Source organism: Anopheles merus, chromosome 2R (assembly GCF_017562075.2).
Source record: "Anopheles merus strain MAF chromosome 2R, AmerM5.1, whole genome shotgun sequence".
In the NCBI taxonomy this organism is placed as follows: Eukaryota; Metazoa; Arthropoda; class Insecta; order Diptera; family Culicidae; genus Anopheles; species Anopheles merus.
In genome coordinates, this window is record NC_054082.1 from 6,249,783 (window position 1) to 6,258,766 (window position 8,984).

At 44.3% G+C, this 8,984-nt stretch overlaps 2 protein-coding genes and 1 long non-coding RNA gene across 3 annotated transcripts; 1 reads left to right on the top strand and 2 right to left on the bottom strand.

Annotated features, from left to right (window-relative positions):
* Positions 1 to 936: 936 nt before the first annotated feature.
* On the bottom strand, positions 937 to 2,267 carry LOC121587979. Its single transcript, XR_006004142.1, has 2 exons — positions 2,175 to 2,267; positions 937 to 2,054 (listed from the first exon to the last, which is right to left on the bottom strand). It is a non-coding gene; the product is annotated as an uncharacterized LOC121587979 (long non-coding RNA).
* On the top strand, positions 2,022 to 3,165 carry LOC121587978. Its single transcript, XM_041905400.1, has 2 exons — positions 2,022 to 2,095; positions 2,221 to 3,165. Exons 1-2 carry the CDS (start codon positions 2,060 to 2,062, stop codon positions 2,491 to 2,493), a joined length of 309 nt encoding a protein of 102 aa, XP_041761334.1. The 5' UTR covers positions 2,022 to 2,059; the 3' UTR covers positions 2,494 to 3,165.
* Positions 3,166 to 3,572: 407 nt separating this feature from the next.
* LOC121587976 (ras-related C3 botulinum toxin substrate 1) lies at positions 3,573 to 7,811 on the bottom strand. The gene is made up of 4 exons (XM_041905397.1): positions 7,535 to 7,811; positions 7,033 to 7,148; positions 6,642 to 6,874; positions 3,573 to 6,557 (listed from the first exon to the last, which is right to left on the bottom strand). Exons 2-4 carry the CDS (start codon positions 7,146 to 7,148, stop codon positions 6,319 to 6,321), a joined length of 588 nt encoding a protein of 195 aa, XP_041761331.1. The 5' UTR covers positions 7,535 to 7,811; the 3' UTR covers positions 3,573 to 6,318.
* Between the last annotated feature and the right edge of the window lie 1,173 nt (positions 7,812 to 8,984).

Below are 8,984 nucleotides of genomic sequence, written 5' to 3' on the forward strand. Positions count from 1 at the left end.
AGGGTGCAAAAATGAAAAATGAAAATAAGAACCTTTTGCAAGATTTTTTGTTATCAAATTCTGTTCCGTTGTTTGTTAGCTAGTTGATTGGCAAGTTGGTAGAGGGGAAAGTAAAAGTGTGTTATTTAAGTTATATTGTTGTAACACAGTGCGTTTTCCACCTTCGTTTAAATACATTTTTAGCACATTGCGTAGCAGTAACACAGCAAACAAACAAACAAAAAAACCCAAAAAAGCATACAAAAGAGTTTAGAAACATTCGTAATGTCTCCAAATGTAAAACGGAGAAATGATAGTAGCCAAGCACAGTAGAACATGAAGGTAAAAACCAAACCGATGTATACGGAGAGAAGAAACAAACAAACACACCCAGTAGTATTAACAGTAACAGTTGACCATAGAACCAGAAGAAGAATACCATAAACCATAAGAACAATGTGTGATCGTTGTTGTTCGAGCACCGCAAAATGCGTCTGAAGAAGTGATCGCTCTTCGTTTGCTTATCTTTACAATATTATCCACAATTATTCATCTCATAATATTAGCACAGCGCATATGTAAAGCATATTAGTGTAAAGTTTTTACAATGTAATCCTTTTTTTTAAAACACTTTAAATTCCCTTCACTTACGTTTGCACACAAAAAACGCAGCTTTCCATTGCAAAACGCACGGTACGAAGCGAAAGGAGAGCTAAAAATGGAATGCTTGTAGCTTGGTATTTTGGAACATTACACAAATTAACGGACACGAAACACGAATAACTACACAAGTCCCAAATATTTTTTTGGGGAAAAAAACGTTCCATTTTGCGTCCCTTTTCGATTCGCCCGTTCGTTTGCGTCAGTTTAGTCACACAGCTCAAAAGCTGTTTTGCGCTTATGCGGGGTAAAAAAGAAACGCAAATAATTATTTAGCTGTCACGCTTTTTATCTTCCAACTGCGGTATAATCCCCTGCAACGATTTGCAACATTATTGTTGATTTCAGTTCAAACATACGTAAGTGCGGAGACCAAAAAACAAAAAACGCCAAAACTATCCGGTGCAACTATGGCGTCGTCCTTGCGCTATCTATCCGTGAGGTGTAAGAAGATGTTCCGTGTCCTTTAGGAGGCGTTTGATAATGATGGCAAATAACGTGCATGCAAGAAGAAAGAAAAGACACAGAAGATACATTAACTTGACTACTAAAACTTTGATTGATGATTGACGCAAAAAAAAAATACGGAATGGAAGTTGTGGACGTTGTGTGAGCAGAACGAAATACCGTTTTACTAAAAGCGAACCTAAAACTCTATAAAAGTTTACCTGAATGAATATGATACAACAGAAAAAACGATATATTACTATAACACGATACATAGAGGAAAACAAAAAAAAAACAAATCCAAAAAAGGAAAAGGAAATGGAATCAAAATGGCTAAATCGATTGGGTATAATAAACGGTAACGATCGGAAACAATTACTAATCAAAACACTCCTTTTTTGATGCCTCGTTGTAACGTCTTTCGGGGGTCTCTTGGTTTTGGTTTGGGGCGCGTGTTTTTTCCCCCCTCAAAAGTTCTAAATTTACCGAAATATTTAGCGTCCCTCCCGCCTTCTGTTTGTGCGCCGTCCTTCCCCCTATCCTGAAGTGCACACACCACTAGCAGTAAAACAGCAGTACAGCAGTAAGCCGTAGCCGTGTAGTAGTGAGTTGCTAGTTCTGATCTGATAACTAATTCCGAGTTGACCGTGCTCGCACACTGCTCGCTCGCCCACCTGCGACCCCTCCTCACTCCAAATCCACTGCAATCGTGGAACCGCGCAGTAAAGGCAGTCGGGGGCAGCAGTCGATGCAAGCCTCCGGCGCGCTTCCATGTAGAGCGCTCCCGTCTGTTGTGCATGTGCTGTATTGCGACAAGAGCCTGTGCCGATCTTCCCCGCCGTAAGTGTATTGCCGTATTGCGTAAGTAGTTCATTCGTATCACGCACCACACACACACCACACCATTTAGTGCCATTACTTGAAGCTTGGTTTTGTAATAATTGCAGCGTAAACAGTCGTCTGGTCACCTAAAATGATTCGAACAAAAGCACATTTTAATCGTGAGAGGGTACATTTGATCCATTTCATACATTTAGCATAACTAGAGTGTGTGTTTGCCACTCTCGCAAATGCTCGGGTATACTTACTAACGGAATCGTTTCCTTTCCCCCAACTTATCGCACGTGTTACCAGTTTAAGCGTTCCTCGTCGATGCGCCGCATGACGGCCAGCGTGTCGGGGGCGGATCTGTGTCGCAGCATCGACTACGAGCCGGTGCGGGCGCCACCGCTCGCCACTGCTTCCCTGACCGCTTCCCTCTCCATCCCCGCGGAGTGTATCGTGCTGTCCGTGGCGGATGAGCCGAGTCCGGAGCGCAAGGTGCAGAAGCTGGAACCGACCGACGCACCGTGCTACATACGCAAGGATGGCCGCGCTATACACCCGAAACCGTTCCGGACGTACTAGGCACGGTCTCGAAACGATGCACAAGGTTATGTTTTGCCGGTGCGATGATGTATCGTGGGGATCGTTGTATGGACAACATCGAACAAAACCTTCAAAGGATGGGTGTACGAACGATTGATACCCTAATCTTCCACGCCTACACGACGCTGTGCCGACACGAAGCGAACCACATTTGGCATTAATAGTCACGGTTGTAGACTTTTCTTTTTAGAGTGGAGCGTTTTAAGTTAATGTAGTAAACGATCTAAACCCGTTACGCTAGTGCTTTTATATGTTTGTAGTTTAAAACAAATAATTCAAAAACAAGCAAGGCTCAAGAAATTAGAGTGTCCACAAAAGTCTTAGGCCGTTCCGTAAAGCCAATGCGAAGCCGTCAATGAAACCGATTTCGACCCAACAACTGAACATCTTTTCCCGGTGGTGAGAAAATTTGAAATCAGAAACCGGACCAGAATAAGCAAATGCAAAAATAGGGAAGCTAAATCGTTAATCGCCCCAAATGGAGGACGGACATTACTGTGCCACTGTTTTCGGTAGCTGAAAATAGGGCGACAAGTAATCGAGACAACGACAACAACGAGATGTGCAGAGTAACGCTATGTAACGCCTTAACTAAGCCTAAACCGAAGCTCGACGCGTGTGTCCCGCGTCTAAAACGGAACCGGCTCGCGGATACAAACACAAAACAATGCGGATGATAACCTAACACTAACACTAACCAACACTCTAATTAGTCCCACCCATTAGTGCAAAAGTGTTTTCCTTTGCCAATAGATTGCTCCCTCCCTATGTGGGAATTCTTTCACACGTTTGGCTGCAAACGAACTAGACGCCACGACGACGCTGCAATGTAAAGAAAACGACTTTTGCAAACGGCAACTAGAACACGAGGATTAGTTTTTGTTTTATTCTGTATAGCAAGATGCAAGATGTTAGTACGTTTTTGTTTGTTCTTGTGTGTGTTTTGTTTGTTTGTTTGTTTTGCTCCTCTTTCTACGGCGCACGCACGCCGCGGTGTGTGTGTGTGTGTGTGTGGTTTGTTCAATGCTTCTTAAGAAATTCCTTCAAAGCCCTTTTTTCTATCTGTCGACGCGTTGGCATTTAATTAGAATTCTTGGTTTTCTAGGGGTTTTTTGTTCTCTTTTCTATCTTTCTCTCTCTCTATAATCAAAAGGCAAAATAAATATCAAAATACAACAAAGAATTGTATAATCGAAATATGCGCCTCTTTCTCTTCTTTTCCCTAATGCCCTCACACTTTCACTGTCCCCTCACACACACACACACACACACCCAGTTCTGTCGTTTTGTCTCGCACTCTCTCTCCTCTTTCGAAAAGCCTGATCTTCAAACAAGCAAACGGAAAAGAAAATGGATCCTAATAAATGCTGCCGGTAGGAATTGCTCCGAGGAGTGACTAACCGAACCGTAACGTAAGCCTAACGGTAATTGTAATACAAATGTAAAATGTCATGATTGTGCATCTTTTGTTTATAGTATATGTATATAAAAAACTTATTCAAAGGATAACTCATTATGGCAGCCCTTAACAATCTCCGGCCCTGCACACGCTGAACGTGGTGTTGGTCGCGTGGCCGAACTGTCAGCAAACGGACTAGGATATGATGATGATTTGCTCTCCTTCTTCTCTCACGCTGTATGATCCACTACTTCATGCAAATAATTGACGCCTATCGTTGCAACGCAATCGCCCACAATTTCTGGCAGTTTTTTTGTAGTTTGCTTTTCCCTACACAGAGCCTTCATCTTCCCGCTTCGACTAGAAACTATGAATGGGTTCATCTAATCGAGACATTTTTATGTGACTGAGCTACGATCCGTTCCATTATTGGCTCAAAGGTGATCGCTCGATTGATCTCATATTTAAAAAAAAGAAACGCAAAAACTCCAGCACAAAGAGCCAAAACCACAAATTATCAGACTCCGCATTGCACTTAAACTCTAAACCGATTAAAATAGTAATTAAAAAAAAAAAACACTTTGGCTCGCTTCTTCCCCACTCCCTTCAACACATCCTTTTGACTCGGTTTCCGTTTTGTTGCATATTTTACGCGGAAAGGCGGATTTTACGCGACGCGTGCCCGCAACACGGCACGCACGCACACACACAAAACAAAAGCATTTTGCAACTATTTGTTCAGGCAGCATTAGTAGCTTTTTGTAGTTTGTAAAAAAAATAATATATATATAGATAGATTCATTGCATATCATCGATGCGGATGTGGAATGAGATTTACTCATGAGAGGCCCATGCCCGCCCTCCTACTGTTCTACCGGCATTCGCTTTTTCTCTTCCGTGGCGCGTAGCTACGAAAGAAATAGGTAAATAAAAAAGAGAACAATCTCTCACTCACCCCACAGTGGGAAGACGTGTGCAGCAAGGCGGCTTAAGCATTTTTTAGAGCGAAAGAACACAAACGCATCTTGCATCCGTCTTGCCGTCGCGCCTATTCACCACATTGTTCCATCTATCCCCGTGGCATAGGAAAATAGCGCTTCCTAGTTGCGCAACGAGGAGCCAAACGGCACACGTGTATACGTTTAATATTGCAAATTATCTCCTGATCTCCGGATCCGGGTTGGAATATGTTTTGTCATACGTTTTTTCGCTGCTTCGAAGGAAGGGACTATCGAAGGAAAAACAAAACGAAGCGTTTCCCTCGATAAACGGTTGTGTAAATGTGTAAAAAAAGAAAGAAAACTGCTCAACAACAATGGATCGATCGATGTCGGTCAGGCGATCTTACTACACACCTCACCTACATGCTGCGCGCCGTCCTGCCTTCCCTAAATAGCAATTTCAGTGTGTGTGTGCCAGCAGGGCATTGTTTTGATTTTGTCAATCTTCTCTCCTTCGGTTCTGTTCGGTTTTGTTTTTTTTTTGGAAAATGAAATACTTTACGTGAGGTATTTTCGGCTGGTTGGTTCCCGGAGTTGGGAATGGGGGTTGAGGCGGGACGTTGCTACTAATACGTCACTTTACGTCTGATGCGTCCGGAATAAGCTTCCCCTTCGCGTTTCTTCGCTATCACTCAAACTCCAAAATCACTCCCGCCCTGCTCCTGCTCCTGCTTCATTGCTTCATTGTGTGCGATTGCTTATCGCGCAGAGAGTTCTACCGTGTTTTGTTTGTTACTACGCTTTGTTCTATGTTTTGTCCCACACACACACACACGGACATACGCGATCGTTTTTTGTTTTGTTTTAATAACGTGTGTCTTCACTGTTTCGCCCTTCGCCCTTCTTCGTAGGTTTGCTCTTTCGTTGATTTCTTGCTTGATTGCGTTCGTTTCTGTTTTTTTTTTTACACGGCGGCTTTATCGCGACACCGCCGTTTATCGCTGAAAATGGCACACGCACACCACAACGGGACACTTCTGCCAGGACCAGGGGCAGTGATGGGGAGGGGGAGGGGGGGGGAGAGTCAGCTTTATGCTCACGGTTTTTGCTGCGTTTTGGTGTTTGATTCCTTAACCGTTTTACGATTTTCAACATTCACTCGCCGTCTACGCCGTCCTTCCAACATGCTTTTGTTGTCCCCGGTCCTGCTATGTTTACCACACTCCCTCAAAATTTGCTTCCAATTGCTTTTCCGTTCCCTGTTTCCCGCTCTCTGCTCGTGTGTTTGTTCTTCCTTCGCTGCCACCACGGCCCATTCTAAACTTATGTACAATTATTTTTTCGCTAAATGTATGTTTTGTTCGCTTTTCCTGTTTTTTCTTTGTTGAGTGGTGAGAGGGGGGGATGATGGAGTGCTCCTCCACTCCTCCCCATCCAGTGCTCCCACGCGGACACACGCACACACTACATCACAACACATTTTCGTTGGCGTCGTTTCAAAGGCTCCGGTCTGAGTACGGCCCGTACCGCTTCGTCAAACACCTGCTTTAGGCCCCGCTGGGTTAGTGCCGAACATTCCATATACTTTACCGCCCGTATCTTGTTCGCTAGCTTTTGGCCCTGTTCGCGCTTCAGCGCGGAAAGGCCCTGGTCCGCCAGCAAGCTTATCGTTTCCCGATCCTCGCGCAGATCGATTTTGGTTCCTGCCCGGGGGGGTACAAGAAGCGGGAGGCAATGCGCCAAGGTGGTTAGGTCATGGATTTCTCGTCCGACTGAAGTCGACTTACCGACTAAAATGATGGGCGCATCCGGGCAGTGGTGCTTGATCTCGGGATACCATTTGGAGGTAACGTTTTCGAACGACGACGGGCTGGCCACACTGTAGCATATGAGGAACACGTCCGTCTGTGGGTAGGACAGGGGCCTTAGCCGATCGTAGTCTTCCTGCCCGGCCGTATCCCACAGCCCGAGCGACACTTGCACACCGTCCACCACCATCGGGGCGGAGTAGTTGTCGAAGCTGGAAGCCGCAATAAAGAAAGTAAATTAGAGCGCATACAAACAGGCACACAGGCACACAATGCGTTTGGCTTATCGCTTCCTCTCTCTTTCAATCTCTCCGTGGTGTGCCAAGGCAACTACGTCACTGTGGCGACGATGACACATCGCCTCACTTACACCGTGGGTACGTATTCGCCGGGAAAGCTGTCGGTCGTGTAGCTGATCAACATGCACGTCTTCCCCACCGTGCCGTCGCCGACCACCACACATTTGATAGGTCTTCCGGATGACATCTGGGCGCGGTGATGGAAAAGAAAAGCAGAAAAAAAGGACAAAATTAACATCCACACACGATCATCTCTCGTACGCCAAAAACGCATGGCCGGGGCAGGGCCACAGGTGTACTACAACCGGAAGGACGGGTTTTCCGGTAGCAACTGTCACGCATGAATGGGTTTTCCCAATTAGCACCGAACTGTGCGGGTGTGTGTGAGTGTATGCCGGTGGAAAACGACAACATTCAGGTCGAGACCGATGAAAATGCATCTGCCAGAAGGGCAAACACACCAATCCGAGGGACAACGCCTGTCCGGCCATTCGGTGTGTGCGTGTTTTGGGCCGCTGCCAGTCAGATTTGTCCCGCTGCCCCATCATCACTTCAATCCCCCGCGTTGCCTACCTTTGAGCGAAACCTAGGAAAAACAAACTGGAAACACGAAGAAATTATAAACCGAAACACCTCCAACACAAACGCGCACCGCACACGTACGAAACACAGAACCACCACACACACTCGCACACACACACGGAAAAACAAGGAAAACACCTCACGGCTCGACTTTGTGCGCTTGGAAGTTTCTGTTCAACTTTTCATTTGCTTTTGCGGCCGCAACACAACAGCATATCTTTCTTCTGTTGGGGAGGAGAGTGTAGAAGAAAAAAAAATCACCAAAATCCCCGCTGGACATAATACAGGGCTCGTCGCACGTTGCTGCTGAATGTACCAATGTCATCCGATAAGGAATTGCTTCTAAACAGCAAAAAAAGTGAAAAACGTGGAGAAACTGAAAGCTTTTTGTTCTTTTTTTAAGTAGTTTTGCTATTTAAAATCATCAAATGCATAGCAATAAAATAATTAAAATAGTTATGTTTCTCCAATCATCCTTCGAGCCCTGTAAAAATCACAATTCTACGAAATGTCAAAATTAATGGACGCCCAGCCCGTACAACATGGCGAGGGTTTTTGACGTTCGAATATCGCTGCATCTCGCTCATTTTCTCTACCCGTCCTTTTCTTGGTTAGGGTGCACGTTTCGAAGTGAGATGTTGTGCCCGATCCCTGTCCCCTCAAGGGGGTAGAAATAAATTGAACAATTGTCTACGATCTTTACTCTTAATGCTTTTCGTCGTTATTGTGCTTGTAATTAAAAAAGAAAAAAATAAAATAAACGATAAAAACTTCCTTAAAGTATGTGTCACTTGCGGAAAATGAAAGATTTGAGAAAATTTTAATTTACTTGATAAAAGTAAGTATTTTTTGTCTATACGGCTCGGAAAATGGTGTTGCCATCGAACATGGATATCATGGCAGTGTTGCCTGTAGTCTTCCAAGAGCAAAAAACAAATAACAAGCCGAGGTGCGAAAATCTTCCGGAACTTTGGTACGGAAAGAAATCCGAGACCTATTATATGTATTGAAATATCACGTATTATTTTCATATATGAATCATGCATGGAGTATGGTGATCATGCATGAAACATGTTCAACGACTTACAAAACGGCTCGCCAGTGAGGGAAAATCGTACCGATTTGGATCGTTTTTGACCTTTTGAGGTGAGTTGTATGGTGAAGTACGAGTTGTGTGCAACTTTGTGTGCCACTTTGATTTGGTTTTTGAAAAATCATCAAGAATTACACTAACCGTCTCATGTGGTCTTTTTTAGATAATTCACCACAAGTCAGTCGTTCAAAATCGAATTTAAAAAAAAAACATTTAAAGATTTACCTCTAAACTTTAAAAAATATCCCGTTCGGCAAGTACAGTCCATTCATGGATAAAGCCTCCTGGCCGGAACATCTGCCAGCATGTTAAATCTTAATTTACCCCACCGTCAGCAATTTAGCTAAC